Source organism: Eremomyces bilateralis (assembly GCF_010015585.1).
Source record: "Eremomyces bilateralis CBS 781.70 unplaced genomic scaffold P152scaffold_6, whole genome shotgun sequence".
NCBI classification, from domain to species: Eukaryota; Fungi; Ascomycota; class Dothideomycetes; order Eremomycetales; family Eremomycetaceae; genus Eremomyces; species Eremomyces bilateralis.
This window is the reverse complement of record NW_022985072.1, coordinates 1169606-1190962: the sequence shown is the minus strand read 5'-3', so window position 1 is coordinate 1190962 and position 21357 is coordinate 1169606. Positions and strand designations below refer to the sequence as shown.

The 21357-nt window shown below is 48.7% G+C and overlaps 8 protein-coding genes across 8 annotated transcripts; 7 read left to right on the top strand and 1 right to left on the bottom strand.

Annotated features, from left to right (window-relative positions):
• Positions 1-3029: 3029 nt before the first annotated feature.
• Positions 3030-4099, bottom strand: P152DRAFT_457351 (NPP1-domain-containing protein). The gene has a single exon (XM_033679210.1). It carries the CDS (start codon positions 4042-4044, stop codon positions 3280-3282), a length of 765 nt encoding a protein of 254 aa, XP_033535612.1. The 5' UTR covers positions 4045-4099; the 3' UTR covers positions 3030-3279.
• Positions 4100-5947: 1848 nt separating this feature from the next.
• Positions 5948-7274, top strand: P152DRAFT_506726 (phosphoserine phosphatase serb; the record flags this gene model as incomplete). Its single annotated transcript, XM_033682492.1, has 2 exons — positions 5948-6025; positions 6347-7274. The coding sequence occupies 2 exons, from the start codon at positions 5948-5950 to the stop codon at positions 7067-7069; spliced, it is 801 nt and encodes a 266-aa protein (XP_033535611.1). The 3' UTR covers positions 7070-7274.
• A 1821-nt stretch (positions 7275-9095) lies between these two features.
• Positions 9096-9496, top strand: P152DRAFT_457348 (uncharacterized protein; the record flags this gene model as incomplete). The annotated part of the gene is made up of 2 exons (XM_033679209.1): positions 9096-9098; positions 9191-9496. The coding sequence occupies 2 exons, from the start codon at positions 9096-9098 to the stop codon at positions 9476-9478; spliced, it is 291 nt and encodes a 96-aa protein (XP_033535610.1). The 3' UTR covers positions 9479-9496.
• Positions 9497-9826: 330 nt separating this feature from the next.
• On the top strand, positions 9827-10700 carry P152DRAFT_457346 (uncharacterized protein). The gene is made up of 2 exons (XM_033679208.1): positions 9827-9918; positions 9980-10700. The coding sequence occupies exons 1-2, from the start codon at positions 9884-9886 to the stop codon at positions 10305-10307; spliced, it is 363 nt and encodes a 120-aa protein (XP_033535609.1). The 5' UTR covers positions 9827-9883; the 3' UTR covers positions 10308-10700.
• Positions 10701-12397: 1697 nt separating this feature from the next.
• P152DRAFT_299705 (uncharacterized protein) lies at positions 12398-13274 on the top strand. Its single transcript, XM_033675078.1, has one exon. It carries the CDS (start codon positions 12774-12776, stop codon positions 13119-13121), a length of 348 nt encoding a protein of 115 aa, XP_033535608.1. The 5' UTR covers positions 12398-12773; the 3' UTR covers positions 13122-13274.
• P152DRAFT_393907 (MFS general substrate transporter) lies at positions 13169-14718 on the top strand (the record flags this gene model as incomplete). Its single annotated transcript, XM_033676224.1, has 7 exons — positions 13169-13226; positions 13278-13364; positions 13415-13954; positions 14008-14117; positions 14165-14226; positions 14284-14404; positions 14455-14718. The coding sequence occupies 7 exons, from the start codon at positions 13169-13171 to the stop codon at positions 14716-14718; spliced, it is 1242 nt and encodes a 413-aa protein (XP_033535607.1).
• An 809-nt stretch (positions 14719-15527) lies between these two features.
• Positions 15528-17342, top strand: P152DRAFT_465720 (conidial pigment biosynthesis oxidase Abr1/brown 1; the record flags this gene model as incomplete). Its single annotated transcript, XM_033680648.1, has 4 exons — positions 15528-15860; positions 15909-16630; positions 16684-17033; positions 17083-17342. 4 exons carry the CDS (start codon positions 15528-15530, stop codon positions 17340-17342), a joined length of 1665 nt encoding a protein of 554 aa, XP_033535606.1.
• Positions 17343-18967: 1625 nt separating this feature from the next.
• Positions 18968-20490, top strand: P152DRAFT_414520 (uncharacterized protein; the record flags this gene model as incomplete). Its single annotated transcript, XM_033677028.1, has 3 exons — positions 18968-19217; positions 19280-19491; positions 19540-20490. Coding segments are annotated over exons 2-3 (1104 nt in total), but the record flags the coding sequence as incomplete, so codon positions are not given.
• Positions 20491-21357: the final 867 nt, after the last annotated feature.

Below are 21357 nucleotides of genomic sequence, written 5' to 3'. Positions count from 1 at the left end.
ACAAGCGAGCCGCCACCTCAACCAGAAAACGCGACACTCGGTCTATAAACAACAATGTCTCAATCAATTGATGCTCAATCTATCCAAAAAGAGGGTCGTTTATCTTTAGCTATACACGCTATCGGTCAAGGCCAAATTCAGAGCAATCTACAAGCTGCAGCTATATTCAACGTCCCTAGAACAACTCTTAGAGATCGACGCGCTGGAATCCTTTCACGACGCGACTGTACGCCCAATTCAAGAAAACTTACGGATCTAGAGGAGAGTGTTATTATTCGACATATCTTGGACCTAGATTCGCGAGGATTTGGGCCCCAGTTGGGTGGTGTTGAAGATATGGCCAATAAACTCCTTGCTGCTCGGGATAGCAGAAGCGTCGGTGTCAACTGGGCTCTCAGCGTGGTACAGCGACGATATACCAAAGGATTGGGTTTTGACCCTAAGCGACTATGGATGGACTATGAATGAGCTTGGATTTGAATGGCTACAGCATTTTGAGAAGTATACAACGCCTCGTACAACCGGAGGCTGGCGTCTCCTGATCATTGATGGGCACGAGAGCCATAACTCCCTTCAATTCCAGGAATTCTGCAAAGAGAAGAACATTATTACGCTTTGTATGCCTCCCCACGCGTCCCACAACCTCCAGCCGCTTGATGTGGGTTGTTTTGGGCCTCTGAAGAAGGCGTACGGATATCAGATTGAGGACTTGATACGGAACTCTATCAACCATATCACCAAACTCGAGTTCCTACCAGCATTCAAAGCCGCACACGAAGCCGCTCTTACGAAGAAGAATATCCGTGGGGCCTTCCGAGGCTCAGGGCTAGTTCCGTACGATCCAGAAGCCGTGATTTCGAAGCTCGACGTCAGACCAAGGACTCCGACTCTAGCCGCTGAGGATGCTCAATGGGAGACGATAACACCAAGCAACGCTATTGAATTGACGGCTCAATCGAAGCTAATTCAAGGCCGTATTACGAACTATCAAAATAGGTCGCCTACGCCAATCAATGAGGCGCTTGATCAGTTCGTCAAGGGCGCCCAGGCAATGGTCCATTCGCTCACGATTCTGAAGGGTGAAAACGAGACTCTTCGAAAGGCAAACAATCTCGCAACGCAACGAAGACAACGAAAAAAAAAGCGGATTCAGGAGCGAGGGTCTTTGACTATTGAGGAGGGGCAGGATTTAATTATTCATTCCGCCGTTGAGTCCCAAATTTCTCAAGAAATGCGTCAAAGTCGTACCCGGCAGGACGGGGCTGCGCCGCGTCGAAGGCGATGTGGACGCTGCCGTGAGGTAGGACATCGTATTGAAACATGTCCTCTAGGTCGGCAAGATACTGTAGAATATACTAGATATTATAAATAAGTGATTTTATTTGGCGTTGTAGAGAAATCTGTACTTGAAGTGGTTTGGTATAGGTTGAGGTGGCGGCTCGCTTGTAGTGGCGGCTCGCTTGTAGTGGCGGCTCGCTTGTGGAATACGTTACGGAATAATTCACTTAACTAACTAGTTACCAACATAAGTATCGGCTATCAAACATCATATGGACTTAAGTCGCGACGCGTCGCGGCCAGAGACGTGTAAGTGACGCGTCAACACCCAACGGAAGTATCTCTTCAGTTTTCACTTGTTAACCCCGGTTCCTATCAATATCCGGTTACATGAGGGCCTGGACGTCTGGTGCATGACAGCAGAACAAACGGACCTGCTACTTCCATCTGCTGGGTCCCGCAGGCGCGACGTCAACTTTCCAAGCATCAATTAAAATTATACAAACACCAGTCCTCATAGGTTTCAAACCGCGCCCATCTTTCCCGGGGCATTTGGACCTCCTGATGCAATGGCCTCGACGAAGTAACTCCCCTGTCGACACATCCTCCGGAACAGTGGAGGAACAGTTGAATATATATTTTCCGCGGATATCAAAGGAAAGAATCTCGTGCGTGGTGATCTGGTTCGACGTGGTTTGTACGATTCCGAAACACCATCCACCGAGACAAGTTTTCGAGGTGCTTTTCCCGATAGAGAACGCTCGAAAATGGTGGAAGTCGTCAATGTGCCCTTTCTGACAGTTTAGTTCTTCATTCTGTTTCTAGGAGTCCGCGGAAGCACTCACTAGAGAATGAGTAATGGCTGGAGAGGTATATGGACTCTTCCAGACCTCTCCATATTCGATAATTTGGCGACCGTTTCAGTTAAGCGATAGAAAAGTATTCCTGCTCATGGATACTTCGGCAGCCTGAGCAACTTAGGCGGGCAATATCTGCCTCGGAAGGGGCGGATTCCATTCATTTTCATGCTCATTCTACAATTTGGTCCCCCCATCACGCTGAGTCAGGAAGCCGAATCGGAGGAGCTCCTAACTATCCATTAAGGTCTAGATCTCCAACATCTGATGCTGTCACAGAATATCTGTGTTTCTTGGCGTTTCCCCACGGCTTCATTCCGTATTCGATTCTATACCCCTATTCTTTCCCTTCTTAGGGAAAAGATCACCATTGTAAACCATATAAAATAGCTGCAGGAACAGCCTGTTTTCGTAGGATCCGGCTCTTCAGGATCAAGGTTAATCTATCTACGCTCTTTTGGAATCTAAAGGTGTTTTCCCACGGTGTCGCTGCATTAATCACCTGATTGAGCGAAACCGCTATTTATCTCACAGATGCGACGCCGCGAGGAGCAAGGCAAGTCCTAAATTCACGGCACTCTCGTTATAATATGAGGCTGCCAACAGGACATGTTTCTTGCAATCTCCAGTATTAGTTCAACTGGAAGATTATGAAGGCGTCGCTCGTGCGGTTATGTAGGTCGGTACTTCTCAGTGCGCCATATACACCTCGTGCTCCAAGAGGACTATATTCCGCAGCTGAAATTCCGTTGAAGAAGTATTGTGAGAGGGTAGTTGCTCAGCATATCCACTACACCACAAGAATATGTACCCGGTCCACCACCGTTCAAGTGACCATCGAATATGGCTACCGGGTCGACAGGGCTGTGTGGTGCTGGAGTGATGTTTGTTGTCTAGAATATACGAGTTACTCTCGGCCGATGAGTTCACAGTTGGGTATGGGCTTCTGCAGAAATGGACGAGATGTATTCTATGCCGAATAATTTGGTTTATGAATTTAGTGCTCCACCCAAGCAAGACTGGGTGCATACTCTAAGAAAACTGGCGAAACATAACCCTACAAAAAAAATCGTTATGGTCATGGCATAGCAATAAAACTCCATCCATTACCCTACTTCTTGCGTAATGCGCCCTTCTCCAAATCTTACGCCCACGGATCGAACCCATTGTTCCTGGCATCCTGTGGCATGGCCTCATTCAAAGATCCACCGAACCTCTCATCCTTCATGTCAGAATGAGCATTCCCCCAATCATGCACCATCAGCGCATGGCCAATATCATCCCTGACCACTTCCCGGGAGACAAGCCACGCCTTGAACCACACCCCCCAGTGGTTCTCAATCTTGTCGTCCTCAGGTTTCGCCAATCTGAAAGACCCGGTATTCGCGGCCCCATGGTGATAAACGAGCTTCGGATGATTCCCCTCGAACCGAACGCCGGTGTAGTAGGCAGTGGTGTAGTCTCCGTGTGCGGACCACGACACGAATCTGACCTCGTCGTTCAGCGTCCAGACGATGATGAACTCCCAATCGTGGCGGTGCCCATTTTGGCCGAACGCGAACATCTGGTCCATCTCGAAATAGTAGCCGTACATGTACGCGCACCAGCCGTGGTTGCAGCGCTGGCGTGAGTATGCGTTGCTGTGGTACAGCCGATCTTGGGCGCGACAGAGGTCGAGGTTGTTGTTCCTCGGCTCTAGACCAGGGTTGAGGTTTTTGTCTTTGTCGATGGCGGCGACGTGGTAGCAGCTGTCTTTATCAAAGTCCAAGACCGGTTGCCATTTTAGCGCGCCCGATGTGGCAGTGTCGGGTAAGGGGCTCAAGAGATCGGATCGAACGGGAACTGCCAGGAAAGCTATCAAATATGTGGCAACGAAGGCCGCTGTGTGGAGAATCGAAGAATGAATCATCTTAGATAGAAGAAAAATGACGAGGCTGTTCAGTGTGTCCAACTTCTGCTTGGCTGGAGAGTTGTATTTCTAATGGGATCTGATTATCCTGACGACCACAACGACTTTATAGTCTAACGACCCTCGCTCACCTTTGGAATCATCATGCCCGCAGCGACTTATGAATGCTCTACGGTATGCCATCTTTAGGATATGTCCGATGGCAGCGCCGTGCAAGAAAGCAATGGCGAGATACCGCCTACTGAAGCGGTCGGCGTCCCCATCTTGATGCATATTGGTGATGGAAGCTGAGGAAGAGAAGAAAATTCGGAGAGATTGGATGCTCCAGAGAATTTTGTTGGACTCGAGCGGTGACCAGGGCATGGCAGAATTGGCCCATGTTCTGGGCTCGTTGGGACAAACAAGTATCTGTAAGGTATGTATATCGAGCACCGGCTAATGCAACATAACGCCAGGCAAGGTGGATGAAGGGGGAGCCGATGATATCCCGTAATTTTGGTGTTTTGGAGGTTGATGTATGGCGAGCTGACCTATAGGCATCGCACATGACACTGTAAGGCTAAGGTTACGATAGGTCCCCCTATTGGACTGCACACTCCAAGCTCTTTAGGAAACCTCTCCATGATGTTGGCACCGTTGCATTGAAAAGACGCGGAAACTTCCGTATCAAAGGCGTAAAGGACAAGAATAGGGCTGGACTACATACCGCTTATCCAAAGAGGTATTGGGATCAACCAGTGGGAATGACATTGCATGCTTCAACAGAGGGGTCATGTAGTGGAACCGCCTCAGTCAGCAAAGATTCCGAGCCCCCTGGCCATCAGAAATCTACATGTCTTGTAGAACAAGTTTAGACGTGAAAAGATATCAGTACGTGACGATGTGGGTCTAATAGAAAAGTCTCCCAATGGAGATACTAACGAAGCCGTCCCATGAGACTGACCGCTTCGAACGTGCGTTTGAAGAGGCCGGATATGCTTACAAGAGCGGACAGCCAGCTCGAGCTCAACGATTGGTGGTGAAATAGAAATCTGCCAATAGAAACTTTCGTCATATGCCTCTACACAAACTGAATTGAAACCCCTGGATGTTTGCAGCAGTCCACTCGACATCATATTCTGCAAGATGAGTATTAACCGGCGGTCATGTCCCGGGTAAATAGTACTGTTCCATGACCCTGGTGCGGCTGAGATATGGGAAGGACCGAGATAGGCAAGGAAATCCAGATCCTCATGACCTATATGGGTCTCCTTAAGCATCCTGGCATCCGCTTAGTGTAGTCCTTTGTACTCACCGTATTACCTGAACTCGTAAACACTAAATGGTTTGATGGCGCAGACACCGGATCGCCCTGACTGGAGCCTGGACTTCGGACAGCTCGCATTCAGAAGTCTAGACCAATCCACCTCGAACAGCTGTTTTGCTCCCTTCCCGACCACCGGGAACTCTTAAGGCTGAATTATAGGCGCATTTCGGAAAGTCTCCGAAAAGAATCGCAGTCTGCTCTCGGGTCTAACCCAGAACCTGTATGTTGCGGATGCAACTCAAGCCTTCGATGGCTCTTTCTTGTTGGTGAAGTCTGATTGCGGTGTCGCTCCGACCGTACTCCGTACCTTAAACTGATGTTCATATTCGGTCCTTTATATGGACCTTGAAGTTTTTGCGACGTTGCATACGTCGCTTTCTCAATGAATTGAAGACACCTATATATGGGGCAGCACAAAAAGGGGATGCCAGATATCAAATTGGGCATCAAGATCGGTGTGGGTGGGGTTAGCGCCCCGCTGATCGAGAAATTCAGGGTTTCGACCCCAGTTTGACGCAATCCGATCATCAGTCAGAAATTTTGAGCTTCCACCAACATCATCGACCTTACCAGCCACCGCATGACTGTTGAGCAACGATGAGTGCAGATATCTTACCCTCTATACGACGCTTTGTCGCCGTCTTCTACTTCCCCGGGCAACCTCTGCCGGTTCCGGTAGATGAGCGACCTCCTCGAGCCGATGAGACGTTAGAGACAAACCCGACGCCCGCACATAGCACAGAAGCACTGACCGCGAAGGATCGCGTGGCAGCGGACGACTCAATATCAGAGCCACCGTTTGTGCTCCTGCAGAGGGAGCTCTTACGGTGCTTACAAGGCATCAATGGCGTCTCAATAGAAGGCACCAGGAGTTTGAACTCGAGCCCCCGAATAGGCGAAATCACATTTACTTGCGATGACCACTCCAAAGCTACCCCGATCGATGGCCAATTTCTCTACAGATTACGCAGCCAACCGCAACTAGTTGAGCTCCAGGTCAGAACGGGCGCTGAACTGAACTTCCTCCCTGACAACGTCTTCCGCCGCCACCGCCGACTCGCCGTCTTCGACATGGATTCTACCCTCATCCAACAAGAGGTAATCGACGAGATAGCACGATCACTCGGCCCTGTCTTCCAGAAGCAAGTCTCCGATATCACCGAACGTGCCATGAATGGCGAGCTGGATTTCACCGCGTCGCTGCGCGAGCGCGTCGCCCTGCTGAAAGGCGTCAAGGTCTCGGTCTTCGAGGAGCTTAAGTCCGTCATACGGATGACGCAGGGGGTTCCCGACCTGATTAAGGTGCTGAAGCGGCTTGGGTACAAAACAGCAGTGCTGTCCGGTGGATTTATGCCGTTGACGGGTTGGCTTGCGAAACAGCTGGAGTTGGATTATGCACATGCGAACAACTTGGTGGTCTCGACGGATGGGAAGACGTTGACGGGAGAGCTAGAGGGGGTCATTGTGAATGCGGAGATGAAGCGGGACCTGGTGTTAGAAATTGCGCAGAAAGAAGGCATATTGCTGGAGCAGACGCTCGTGGTTGGAGATGGCGCTAATGATCTGAAGATGATGGGCGTGTCAGGTCTTGGTGTGGCCTTCAATGCGAAGCCGAAAGTACAGGTCGACGCCCCAGCACGGTTGAATTCGAGCAGCCTGCTAGATGTCATGCATCTTCTAGGATTTACGAAAGACGAGCTGAATGATCTCTTGATATAACTTCCACTCAGTTCTCAGTTACAGGTACTACTGTACGCCGATTGGATGGGGACACCACATGTCCAGCATGCCGAACTCCTCAAGCTACGAGCAATTGCTTAGCAAGCGAGCATGAATGCGCTCATTCTGCGAGTGCAGGTTTGGGGAGTAATTATCCCTAGGTAATTAATTATACCTCACATCTTAACTCTCGACGTGCATGTCCAAACCTCGCATGAGGGAAACGTGCCCGAATCCCTCTCTCTTGACCATACATACGCCGTTCTTCATGTTCCTGAGCAGTCCATCCATTCATTTCCACTATCATGGTGCCTGAATCTCCCCTAGACAATTTTCTTTGGGTTAGCTGGTGTGGCATCTGTTATGTCTATAAGGTGAATCCTCGCATCGTACTCAAGGTGCCTAAATCCGGCAACGAAAAGAACGACGGTTTCGCAAAGAGGTTGAGATCTTCGACGTTCTCTCATGCCATCCACCCTGCCCCTATTTGATATCCTGCTTTTTACACGCCGACGACCGTATCTTTCTTGAGTATATGCGAGATATCTGTCTTTCCTGGCGAATTCAACAGAATCATATCCGAGACCATGAAACCATGCGTGTTGTCAAGGTGGAAAGACTGGAAACCCTTCACCTGCGAAAGACGTAGATGAATGATCTTTTTCTTGCCGTCGCGTTTCTGGAGTCCCACTACCTAGCTAAATCTTACTTGCGCTGGCCAGAGAAGAAGGTTGCGGAATAAAAGAGTAACAATTTGCCTGATGAAGGCGAAAAGGTCGCAGCCACGGCTTTCCAACATCTACTCGTTATTGGTCCTTTCCGGTATTATCATAAAGCTCAGGGAGACGAATGCTCGTCACGCAAACAGTCGAAAGTAATGGAGCCGTCGAACAGACGGGGTAGTTCTGCTAGAAAAATCTCCAACGTCAGATGCCTCAATTATATCATCAAATTGATTGAAAACAGGCTGGGAGACTGCAGATGCGACTCTTCGGTTGCTTGTGCGTTCATGCAAACTGCAGGAGACCCTAATATCTTGAAGGACTCAGCTGGTGTCTAGGGCTATCCTCTCGCAAAGTTTCGGCTGGCCAAGCTCCTTCTTCGAATGTCGAGTGAATACTGCCGTCGTGCTCAGTCTTGGAATTGTCGACAGTCCCAAAAAGTTGCCTCTCAATTTCAATGGTGTGTCAATGGTTGCGAAGAACTCATTCCTTTCCTATCCCTTGAAATTATGCCCAAGGTACGAAGTAGGAATGAAATGATGTTCTCGAACTTCTCGCAGAAATTCGACAAGGCATGCTGTGTCACGTGCTGGGATCGAGTTGGAGCCCAGGTTCGAAAAAAGTCAGATCGGAGACCGGATTACAGATTACTCGACAGGTACAATACCAGGACAAAACTATTAGGCGGGAGTCGGGATCCTTTAGCGTGGTATGAACACATTTGCTAATTGCGCGTGGAACCGCGACAGTTAAGCAAATTTAAGAGCGTCAGTTGACCGGACTTTCAGACTTTCAGAGTTCAGACTCGAGGCGCAAAATCCGGAAGCGCTCCCCATTGCCAAGAAGTTCGCGCCCGTAAAGGATCGCTTAACGATGCCATAACCGGATAGGATTGGCCATCCCGCAGCCCAGGGCTGGGAACTAGGCCTTGTTGGCCGACTGGCGTCGAGCTGGAAGACCAAAATGGTGATAGCGCAAGGCGGAGGGCGAAGATTGCTCCCTGTTAATTGTTATGTTACTAGTTATCTGCTGCCCCAGTCCCTTGTGTACTGATGTCTGAAACCCCCTGCGCAGGCTGGGGAGCGATTCCCGACAATCCTTTTATTTAGCCTTGCAATACCCGTGTGCGACGGCGGGTGTACTCTATTTAGTATTTCCTTGTTCGCATTGTTCCACGGCCCTGGTTCCAAGTTCCAACGTGTGGGATCGTCGTGAGCGCGAATTTCCAAATCCACGGTACCCAGCAGTCGTCGAAGATGCGAAGGGCGTGGTTTATCTCGGCCATTGTCGCCCAACTGGCGGCGATGGCAATGGGACAGAACCTTGCCTCAATCCCAGCATGTGGTGTGAGTGAGTTTCCATCTGCAAATGTTCGAAGAGTCGCTAATTCAGTCTGTAGCAAAAATGTTGGGCAGAGGCCAAGGGTAACAGCAGTTGTGCTTCAGGAAACGACATTTGTCTCTGCAATGACTCTAACTTTGGATACGATCTCGGATGGTGCGCTGGCATGGAGTGCAATAGTGCGGATATCGGCGCGACGATCGACTTTCTCTACCCTTTCTGTAGTATGTGGAGCGCATCGTGTCGCTGGATTCTAGGCAATGCTGACTCTGATGCAAAGCTGCCGCTCTCAGTGGCTCTAGCGGTAGTGGACTATTTCCCACCGGAACCCTTACCGGATCGATAACCACCGCCACTCAGACCGGAGCCGGCAGAGCAACAGGGTTTTCCAGCTCTTCTGGAACCACTAGTGGCGGCTCCAGCTCTGATGGACTCAGTACGAGAGCAAAGGTCGGAATCGGAATCGGCGTCGCCATCGTCGTGCTCGGGATCATCGGCGCTGTCCTGTTGGTTTGGGCTCTGAAGCGCAACAAGAAGAATAACTCCGCGAATGCTCCAGCCGCGGCGCCTGGGCCTGCCCCTACATACGATCCGAACATGAACGGCCAAGTTCCCATGGGACAGCCGCCTATGGGCCAGTATCCTCCTCAACCGATGGCTCCACCGCCCCCAGGATGGAACCAGGGAGCCGCTCCTGTTGGTTCGACTCCAGGCTCTCCTCCGCCGCCATTTCCGGGCGCTAGCAGCTACTATGATGCCAAAGGAGCGCCAGCGAACGTTCATGAGGTCAGCGGACAACCAAACATATATGAAGCCGGTGGTCAGCCCATACTAAAGACAGCGCCAGCACCTGCTGGTTCTCCGCCTCAGGGGTATGTGCAGCCGACACCACCAGGGTTGCCTGGACAGCCTGGACAGCCTGGACAGCCTGGTTATTATGCAGAGCTTCCTACTGGTCCACGGTAACGGATCGCGATAAGTCGTGGAGAAGGATTGTGGTTGTATATTCCATGGGTTTGGGTTGGTCGTTCAGCGGCATCCTACTTTCGCTGCGATTGTATCTTCCGCTTTCTCGATTGGCGGTTCCTCAGCTAGTTAATGGTTGCATAGGAGGCGCAAGGGTGGACAATGGATTGGACTCGGTGAATAATATGGTCATGTATATTGTGTATTAGAGGTACCACAAGTGTGCAAATTCCTCACCGGCTCTGATCCGCATTCATGCGTTTGGCTCGAAACAGCGTATATCAATCTAATGTTGTGGCACTCGGTAATAGGGGAGATTCAAGAACAGCATCAAAGGAAGCGAGCGTGAAGAAGTCAAGAACCAGTAGCAACATGTCGGTTGCTGACGCATGATCCCATCCGAAGACTGAGGACAATAGCGATAGAGAGACGTTGCTCTTGAGACTGGAGACATTACAATATCTCGTAAACATGAAATGCTAAAGTCATACAAAACTGTCCACGGCCTTTAGGAGGGTTACCTTCACATTGTCTATTCACGGACGACACTCAGCTGTATGCCGTGAGGATAAAGGGACGAAGTTGCAGACTACCGTAAATGGGAATTAAAATTGGTGTTTCTGAAGCTGCTGAAGCCGTCGTCGATTCGTTACTTTCGTCTTTCTGTAAAATCTAATGTACTAGTCAGTCTCAATACTCTGGGTCACATTTTTCCGAAGTCACAGAGGTTTCCAGCAACTTATCGTGCGCCGAGAAGAGACAGTACGCCCTATCTGGATCCAGGGACTCGCAGTAGAATTCCGTACCCTGCTGATTTCGATTTGTCCTGGAGTCGAGGATCTCTGCAGAGGATACCTGTTGACCATCAATCCCTCTTGTGGATGGGCCTTGATAGGCCAAACCATGGACGCTGATGGTATTCGACGGTCATTACTCATTAGACACTCTGTAATGGACCTAACGATTTTCAGTATGACTTGAAATCTTCGTTATTATTAGTTGGTGCTTGATCATGGGATATGTCAAATGATGTTCATAAGTTCAATCTAGAAATAGTGTTTGCCATGCCTATTATGGTCTGGTGGTTGACGACAGTGGAGCCCCTAATAACTTCGCGTGCGAATCTGCAACTTCAAGCTCAGTTTCAATGTCACTGTCTTCACTTCTTACAAACATCAAAATAGCCCGCCGATGAGACGTATCTAGAAGTACGTTCCATGCCGTGCCGCTCCATTACACAAGGCTTGCACTATGCTCATATTCAATGCCACGAGACATCGCAAAGTCTCCTAGCTGGCGAGCTGAGGAACCGGCGATTCGGCTCATATCTCTTCCGTTCGTGTTCGACCTTTGACCAACCCGCAAAGAGAACGCATTCTGCATGCGGAACTACAAGATGCCACATGATGCGGGGAAATGGCTGTATCGCGATCATACTATTGGGTATTGGGATTTACCCCGAATTTCTTAAAAGCCATTCTCGCAGCTAAGCCCCAGTGGTCTGAGAACTGCTCCCAGCTTAACAAAATCGACGCTTTGCAATGACAAACCTCCAATCGACCACTGGCGGTCCCTCCAAATGGTAATTTTCGGCCATTTTCGTATCGATGACTTTCAATGCCACGCCAGTTAAGCATCATACATGAAATGTCCGGGAAGCTTGGGCGTTCACCCAGTCAAAGATGATACATAGCTGGCTGGTCGAGACCTCCTAGCATCATACAGAACCAGGCGAGCTTGTTCCACTCAATTCAGTCAGCTTCATAGGTTGTACGATGGTAAATGAAGCCGATTATTGAGATGAACAATGGACAGGTTAGGATGGGCAATAGGCACCTTAACCAGCTTTTCGATGTGACTAGTCAACAGTCTGTCATGCGCACATCCAGGCGGAGCCACTTCTTTGGAATTATGCTCATTCATCTTATGGCATGTTTAAAGTTTCAGAGTCTCCTTCAACCCTCAAGACACTATACCCGAATCGTGCCGAACTTCCCTTCATCTTCCTCTACTATCCGAATATTTCCTTACGTTTGGCTTACGTTTGGTTTCTTCCGTCCGGGAAATATGCATAGAGACATGGCTGCCTACCTATCCAATATGCTTTGAGCATGTCAATTGGATTCTTGGTTCTCGGTTCTCTTCTTCCATGTTCCGACCCGGTTTCCCTGCCAGTGGCAGTCTTTCTAGTCCAATTTTTCTTTATTTCCGTTTGTATCGCTTCATACCCAAAATCAGGTCCTCCGGGAATGTAATTTCGTGAAGCATACTGTCTCGCCCGCCCAGATACCCTGACAACTTCCTCCCCATTAGCGGCGGGATTATCCCAGGCATGAGGACTACTATTTCCCTCCGGGCTTAATTCAATGCCTCCGGCTAATCCATTCGCCTACGAGGAGGTTCCAGTCCCTTGGAGGCGTTCCCATGCAACCTCTACATGCTTCTCCATACGAACCTAGTGGAGAACCGAGATATCGTTGAGCTCAAGCCATGAAGCCCCAGGGTGAACAGCAAGCCTTCTTCGACGGAACATATAATCCCAATTTCAGCCCCTCCAAGCCCATTCCTGGCGGTTTCCTTTGCCTATTCCCAAACGCCTCCTCGGCACTTGCAGTTACCTCTTGGATATAATATATTCCACTATTCCAGAATCTCACTTCATCTCGTCTGTCAAGATGGAGGGGAAACGCCAATTCAACTGGTACAACTTTATCGTTTGCTTTTTGGTCTCCTTAGGCCAGATCGCATTCGGATACCCATCATCCATCATAGGAACTACGCTGGGATTGCCACAGTTTCTTATCTATATGGGGCTTGTTGACCCAGCGACTGGTTTGCCGACGTCAAACAGCGCGAACTTGATCGGCGCTATGAGCGGTGTCTTCCAAGCAGGTGCCTTCTTCGGCATCATCATTGGAAGCTGGGTGATGGACAAATATGGACGGAAGATGGGTATGGCCTACTGTGCATTCTTCAGCATCTTTGGTGGTGCTTTGCTGTGCGGTTCGAGAAACGCTGCGTAAGTGTCCTTCTATTAACCTCAGTACTCTATTAATGGATATCTACTAGTATGTTCATCGTAGCGAGATTCTTCGCCGGCATGGGATCATGGGGATTCCTGGCCGTTAGTAAGTGGTCCATCCCGTGACTTCGTGTCGTCTGGTTATTAACATCACCAGCCCCCGTATACTCTGCTGAACTCGCCCCTCCTGGACTTCGCGGCCTCTTCGTGGGAATGAATGGTGTCAATATTGCTCTTGGATATGGTGAGTCACCTATCTGCTTCAGGGAGCAATTATACTGATTCCATGAATAGGTCTCGCATCATACATGGGCATGGCATTCTATTATGCGGACAACGATGCCACAAAATGGCGTGGGCCTCTCGGAATGGCTCTTGTCTGGCCTTTCATGATGCTGGCTATCCTCCCGTTTATTCCCGAAAGCCCAAGGTATCTACTCATGAAGAACCAAGTTGAAAAGGCACGGGACATCGTACTGAGGCTTCACTCAACCGAAGGCGATGATGATCAGGTGTTCGCCCGGTCTGAGTTTTACCAGATGCAGAAACAAACCGAGCATGACCAGAAGATGGATATGGGCTGGCTCGATATGGTTAGGAAGCCGGGTGCCCGGAGTAGGACTGCTCTGGCCATGGGCTTTGCTTTTATCGGGCAGAGCACGGCGGTTTTGGTAATTAATAACTACGGACCTTCACTTTATGGAAAATTGGGGTTTGGGACGGAAGATCAGTTGAGATTTCAGTGTGGATGGATCACAGTTGGGGTCATCTTTAACTTGGTTGGTGCTCTAATCATGGATAAGTTAGGAAGACGTCCACTCATGCTGTTTGGGGGTAAGCACACTTATTCACTGTCTAAATTATTACTAATCATTCCTTCCTAACAGTGGCCGGTTGCTGTGTATGTCTCATCCTCGAAGCAGCTATGGTTGCCAGTTTTGCAGAGGAGGGGACAAATAAGGCTGGTCTGGGTATGGGTGTTGCGGCTTTTTACCTGGTTCGTCCATAGTGAATTATACAGTATCAGGCTAACCATGGTTCCAGTTCCTCGCGGTTTATTCTGTTGGTGTCGATGTTGCGGGTGTGGTATTTTATGGCGAGCTCTTGTGAGTATTTTATGAGTCGAGACGAGACAAGACATGACGGCGACTGACCTGTTGCAGCCCGAACCACCAGCGCGGAAAAGGTCTCAGCTTATCAGTCGCTACGATTGCACTGACGGATCTTGTGTATTTGCAAGCGACTGCAACTGCATTTGCCAACATCGGATGGAAATTCTATCTCGTTCGTGTTCTCGCACTATTGGCTGCCAAGTAAAACTAAAGTCTTCGCAGGTATTCATCATTATCACTGGACTTGGCGCGATTGTGTTGTACTTCGTGCTTCCGGAGACCAAGGGTATCCCGCTCGAGGAGATGGCCAAGATCTTTGGCGATGCAGATGATGTTGTGGTCTTCGCCGAGGACATCCATGTCGACCAGCACACGCACGATCTAGTCGTTGAGGATCACAAGACACACATCACGCATGTAGCCACAGAAACAGGGAGGGATCTGACCTCCGGGGAAGCAAACGAGAAGCAGGGTGAGGTCGCCTAAACCAATGCTCGGGAACATTGAGTTTCAGATGCGGTTCTATGTCGTCAGTGGCGAACAGTGGCTGATGTTCCTCAATAGTTTGGATACGTCGTGACTCTAATTAGGGGGACGAGAATGCATAAGAATCTTGAACAGGGTACGAAAAGCTTGAAACTATGCTTGCACTACAACGGAACCACTGAGTCGGCTCCCGGACTAACCTTGTGGCGTTCGACCAATTTAGACGCCGGCTGCCTGCATGTCTTCGTCAACCTAACGGTTGGCATCCACACAACCACACCAGTGGAAACATCACTATTAATATATGCTGAGCGACCACCTCCACCTATGTTCGGAGCCATTATGTACAGCAGAAGCGGCCCAATTGCAACTCAGTCCACCCATAGTCTGGCCCACCTTCACCACCCGCCATTCTGCCAAATACCGAGTTGACAACGCAACTTCGGACACGAACCAAGGGCGATCTAGAGATACTGATACTTGTGATGCCACACGGTGTGCCGATTGCATGCCGGGAATGGAGGGTCAGGCGATGGTCTTGAGCACGATAATCCTTTCACCGGCCAAGCACCTGTTCAATTTGTGTGGTGTAGATATGGGTGTTAGCAGTGTGTGCTCGAGCAATGTCTTTGGTCTGTATTTATGGTCTACTCGATCTCACTTGCGTCCACAGTCCACAACATAAATGCCATAATTGGCATGGTGGAATTGCCCCCCATCACGCGGGATAGATGTCTTCGCCATGAATTTAAATCGGGGGATGGGTCCGATGGGCAAACTCCGTAGGGGAACAACTCACATCAGAAGTCATGTTCTTATTTTTCACGCTTCTCGTCCTTCACAGCGCCCTTGGTGCTATCGCCACAACCCATCGCTACGACTGGGAACTTTCTTGGGTTACAGCGGCTCCTGATGGCTTCAGTCGCCCAGTTATCGGTGTCAATGGAGAATTCCCTTCGCCGACCATCACAGTCATGAAAGGTGACAGGCTCATCATTAAAGTACATAATGAGCTTGGGAATCAGTCAACCGCAGTGCATTGGCATGGAATACATCAGAGAGGTAGTCCCGAGATGGATGGAGCTGCCGGAGTGACGCAGTGCCCGATACCTACAGGGGCTTCTTTCACCTACGATTTTACTGTAAGTATTCGCACATATCGTGGGGGCATACTATACTCACCGAAGAAGCTCGAGCAAGGAGGAACTTTCTGGTATCACTCGCATTATGGCGGTCAGTACCCAGATGGCCTTCGCGGCGCGTTGATCGTGAAAGATCCAGATGCACCTTGGGCTGGACGTGTAGACGAAGAGATCACGATGACCCTCTCTGATTGGTATCATCCGAGAATGCCACCTCTGCTTAACGAGTACCTTTCTCCCGAAAGGTACCAGGCTAATGACGGCCATGAGCATTTCCCATCATCAGCTCTAATAAATGATAGACAAGGAGATCGCATTCAGGTGCGGCCGAACAAAACTTACCTCTTCCGCATAATCAACATCGCGAACTTCCTCAGTTTCACGATTCTGTTCGATCAACACCCCTTCACTGTCGTAGAAATAGATGGAATTTATATGGAAGATTTCCACGCAAGGGAGAGGCTGAGCAGATTGGCTGTCGGCCAGCGAATATCGGTACTGGTGCGGACAAAACCAGTGGCAAGCTATAACTTCGAGATCCTGTCTTTCTCAGATGTCAGTCTCGTCAGCCCTACAGAAGGACTCTCATGGAACTCCACGGCGTATCTGACATATGACGGATCGCGTCCGACTCCTACCGGTCTGTCCATAGCGGACCTCAGATATTACGATGAACTGGAACTTGTTCCTTTGAGCAGAGAGGCTCCATTCAAACCAAACAAGCAAATAGTGCTGCAAACCTCAATGGAAGGCATAAATTCAGTTATAAGGTATAGTTGTATGGAACCAAAGACTCGAAAATTGATGAATAACCAAATCACAGAGGAACAGTGGACGGAAAGACGTATCTTCCTCCAAAGGTTCCATCCCTCTACACTGCCCTCTCCTTCGATTCGGATGTGACGCGCAACCCAAGAATATACGGTCATACGAACCCGATCGTAATAAGATTGGGGGATGTGGTACAAATGGTAATCAACAACAATCATGATCATCCTCATCCATGGCATCTCCACGGCCACACGTTTCAAGTTCTGGAACGACCACTGGATTCGAATACAGGCCCTTTCTCTGGTACACTCGGACCTATATCTGCAACGCCTATCCAGCGAGACACGGTTGTCATATTGCCGGAAAGTTATGTAGTGATAAGGTTCAAAGCAGACAATCCCGGTATGTATTCGTCAATTCCCCATGGGAAAGGAAACTGAGCTGAAGCCAGGGGTGTGGTTGCTCCACTGCCATATCGAGTGGCATATAGAAGGGGGGATGACCGCCACAATTGTCGAGGCACCGGACGAATTGCCAGATATAGCCCAGCTTCATCCATCGCACATCAACGCCTGTAAGCAGTATCCGATGGACTACATCGGTAATGCGGCTGGCAAAGTTGACAATCCTTTGAATCTAACTGGAGTTCATGAATGTGTTGTCCAAGGCAGTGATGGGTCCGTCTCCTATAGATGTTCCTTGACATATTGAATATAAGAGCTGACTTGGTGATCAGGGCAACATATCCTTCAATAATTCCAGACGGAGCATCTAGAAATGAATTGGGACGTTGCGAGGGCATACCCAATGGAACAACTCCCTTCTATAGAAAAAGAATGAGGCAGCAAAATTAGACGCAATGCACAGTGCTCTTGCAATTAGTACGTTACTGTATTGGAATCAACCGTCCGGTCCGGTTGAAAGCATAGTTCTCGTTTCATCGTGGTCAGTCCTGAGGCAACTGTGGGGTAATTGGTGTTTCAGGAGTTGTGTCTCATCTAGTGATGGCATGATAGGGATTTTGGATCAGGATCTTGCTCGTAGATATGGATAGGTTCTTGTAACAATAATTGATGAAACTTTTGTTCATGTTCATTTCATGTCCAAGTTCAGGTTCGCGTCTTTCATGATTTCGTAGATCTGTTGCATGGGATAAGTGCCAGTTTCCCTCATCTTTGCTTGCCTCCTTCAAGAATTAGTTCTACAATGGAATGGTTCATCTGCATTAGCCCCTGACTGTCCATACATGTAGTGATCCTCATAGAGCACTCTTTACTTTGACATATCTTAGAGCATTGTTTACAAAGCCTTCCTCATACTAAGCTTGGCCTTCTCTACCTCACTATCTAGCAATCAGTACCATGGTACCAGTACACCCATGAATCATTATTACCCCACTTTGACCGGCTACTCAAGGAATACGGGTGAAGAGGTGTCCCTCGCTACAGTTCACGATTCGGTCGAACTTAGCAAGTGGTATGCCGATGTAGACCTCTGAATCCATATCTATAGGGTAGGTTTGGAGTCGTGTATAGATGCTGCAGACATCGTGTCGCCATGGATATAGGATATTCCTAAAATCGAAGGGCTAGGTCGTGAAATTATGCTAGTGATCTCTATTTGGCTGGCTGGGCTGTATGATAAGCTTTTTATAGTGGTAGCGAATAAGGTTTAAGATATACTATACTAGTTGAAAGGCAAGTATTCGACCAGAAGGATTGGAATAAATAGCGACAAAGACAATGGCAAGGGCTGGTTTGTGACAGGATCTGGAAAGAATCAAGTTATAAGGATCACTATGGATGAGAGGGGTAAGGCCAAATGACTAGTTACTCGATTGTAGAACTAATTCTTGAAGAGAAGAGGAAGCTAGAAGGATCGGGATTCGCTCCTTATCCTATAAATGTGCCTGCGGCGTCCTTGGATCTGGCATCTGCTGAGGGACCTGCAGTCCACGCTATGTCAAGTCGATCAAATATGCTATCGAACCGCTATGAAAGTATGAATCACTTCGGATACTTGAGGTTTGCACCTCAGGCTTTTTGAGAGGGTTGGTTTTACGCATATAGTTACATTCAGTCAGAGCTGGCAATACATTCGCCTGCCTTTTCTTTTTGAAGTCCTTCAGTAGAGTACTCCTTTGCTAGTCCTTCGACTTTGATATGCGGAGAATTGGGTACTCGCACCACCATGCGGCAATAGGCTGTCAACATGGGATCCGGCTCTCCGAAACGTGCCAATTTAGAGCAAGGTCGCGGCACAACGCAGATCGACTCATCTGTCGTCCCTAATGGCTTTCTGTCAGAAGGTCGAGCTTTACTTTGGTTGAGTAGAAGTTATCTCAGCTTGGGCTCAGACGTTACTCAAGCCATGACCCTGGTTAAGCTAAACCGTAACCAGATTAAACCCATGTTTAGCGTTAAAACTAGTCACGTGAGTGCAACTGTCTTGTGTAACGTCTGAGAAACTGTTGCGAATTTCCTGTGGAGTCGACGTGATGAGAATTGCTAGAATTGACGAGATATTCGAATAACATCATATGGAGAAGTTGAGTGGGCTCCAAAAGTTGATGAAATATAGATAAGGGTTTGTTAAACCGTCCTATGGCTTTTAAATATCAAACTGCTAACTGTACATTCTGTAACTAGAGTTTTAAAACTGCTTGTTGCGTCATCACTTGACGGGATCAATCTCCAGGTCACCCTCCATGCGAGTGAAGCGGCGGCGAGGCCGCGCCCATCAGCATGAAATCCCCTCATACCAGAATCCGGCCTCTTTACAATCAGCTTCTATCCAGAAAACGATTGAAGAACGGATATCCACCATTGCAACGACGCCAGAGAAAGAGTTATGTTCGGTACTGCAAGAGTTAGTCAAGGCCTGTCTGATACGAAAGAATGCCACATACCAGCATGATCTTATCTTCCACGGTTTACAGCGACTCCTGGGTGGTCGGCTCCCACGTATCAACCAGGTTCGGGCTCTTCGACGAATTGTTTTTCGCCATGGGGATACTATTGTCTCTGCTAAGACTGGTTTTGGGAAGAGCATCATCTTCCATGCTATCCCAATCTTTATTAGAAGAATTGTCATCCAGTTGATTCCTTTAAGCAAGCTTGGAGAGGAGCAGAAGCGGTCGATTGAACAGTTACCAGAGGCCAGGCCTTGCCTTGTTACAGCGGAGACCAAGCACACGAATCCGAACCTGTACAAGGAGATTGCAGCTGGGTTATATACCCATATCTTGATGGGTCCTGAGCAAGCAGTTAGCGATGAGTTTCGTGATTTGCTGTTAAATCCTGATGTAAAGAATAAGATTGGCGTGGTTGCAATTGACGAGCTCCATGTTATGGAGCAATGGAAGGAATTCCGTTTGGAATATCTCAAGATCAGGGAATTACGTCGGTACTTACGTGCTGATACCATCTGGTTTGGTTGTTCTGCCACTTTGAACAAGGCCACAGAACAGGCTGTCATCTATCATGGTGGTTTCCACGAAGAGACACACCATGAACTGCCACTCAAGATCATCCGAGTCTCAATTGATCGACCTGATATCTCACTTAATATTCTGCCCATTGAGAGAGGAAAGAGCATGGCTTACCAACGGCTATGGTTTCTAGTTGATCATGCATTGGAGCATCCAACTAGTAGGACGGAAGACGACCTCCAGCGAATCCCGAAAACGATTATCTTTGTAGATGGACTTCAATCGGTTGCCAATATCTCTACATCCTTAGAGTGGTATCTCTTTGTTCAAGGGTTTGAACCAACCATGGTTCGGGATGCAATTGGTGCATATACATCGAATACCCCACGATACGATCAGGACTTACTGTACGATAAGATCAGATCCCCATGCTCTTCTCTTAGAGTAGTTATTGCGACTACTGCTCTTGGAATGGGTATGGATATTCCTGATATTATGGTGGTTGCTCAATGGGGACTTCCAATCGGCCATGATCTTGGTGATATTTGGGAACGGGTTGGTCGGGCTGTTCGGGTGAAGCAGGCAATCAATGGGATGGCTTTTATATTCCTGCCACACTATGCATTCGACTCAATGGGACAGGATCCTGTTCTAATGCATGGTTCGCGTAATAATCAGCCAATGTCTCAGAAGAAAAAGGGTAAGCGGAATATACTTCGGTTACCTAATATCACCCACTCACCATCGCCATTATCGCAAGGCGATGGAGCTGAGTCTGACTGCTCTCAACAGTCTGATAATACCGAAGCAGCCAGTCAAGAGAACTTACAATCAACTGTCCCAAAGTCTAAGAAGAGGGGGAAGCTAGATAGTCCACCTACATGGACTGTTGATGAACTCAAGCATAGGGCAACCCTCCCAATGACGATCCGTTCTCTTGCAAACGCGCCATGCAGGCGGCAGGTATTCCTTACGGAGTTCAACGAGGACCAATGCGAGCCAGATACTACCCCCATTCGAGCAGACAAGAAGGTCTGTTGCAATGGGAAGGAGTGTAATATGGCATTGTTCCCGTTGCCACCAATGCCTGATATCCCCCTCAAGTCTACTAAACCTGGCCGAGAGACTAAGGCAGGTATTGCGCTGCATCTATTGGTTATATGGTGCCTTGAACAGGTGGAATCGATCTTCCCACGAGCGCAGCAAAAGATTCCAATTCCAGCTGGGGTGATCATTCCTCAAGAAGCGCAGTGGGCTATTGCTCGTATGTATACCTGTGTGAAGAACTCAACAACG

Bases quoted from the DNA above. Each gene is read 5' to 3' on its own strand.
- P152DRAFT_457351 (XM_033679210.1), bottom strand. From the start codon at position 4,044: ATGATTCATTCTTCGATTCTCCACACAGCGGCCTTCGTTGCCACATAT.
- P152DRAFT_457346 (XM_033679208.1), top strand. From the start codon at position 9,884: ATGATGCCAAAGGAGCGCCAGCGAACGTTCATGAG. The intron at 9,919-9,979 runs GTCAGCGGACAA...AGACAGCGCCAG, and splicing joins CGCCAGCGAACGTTCATGAG to CACCTGCTGGTTCTCCGCCT.
- P152DRAFT_299705 (XM_033675078.1), top strand. From the start codon at position 12,774: ATGGAGGGGAAACGCCAATTCAACTGGTACAACTTTATCGTTTGCTTT.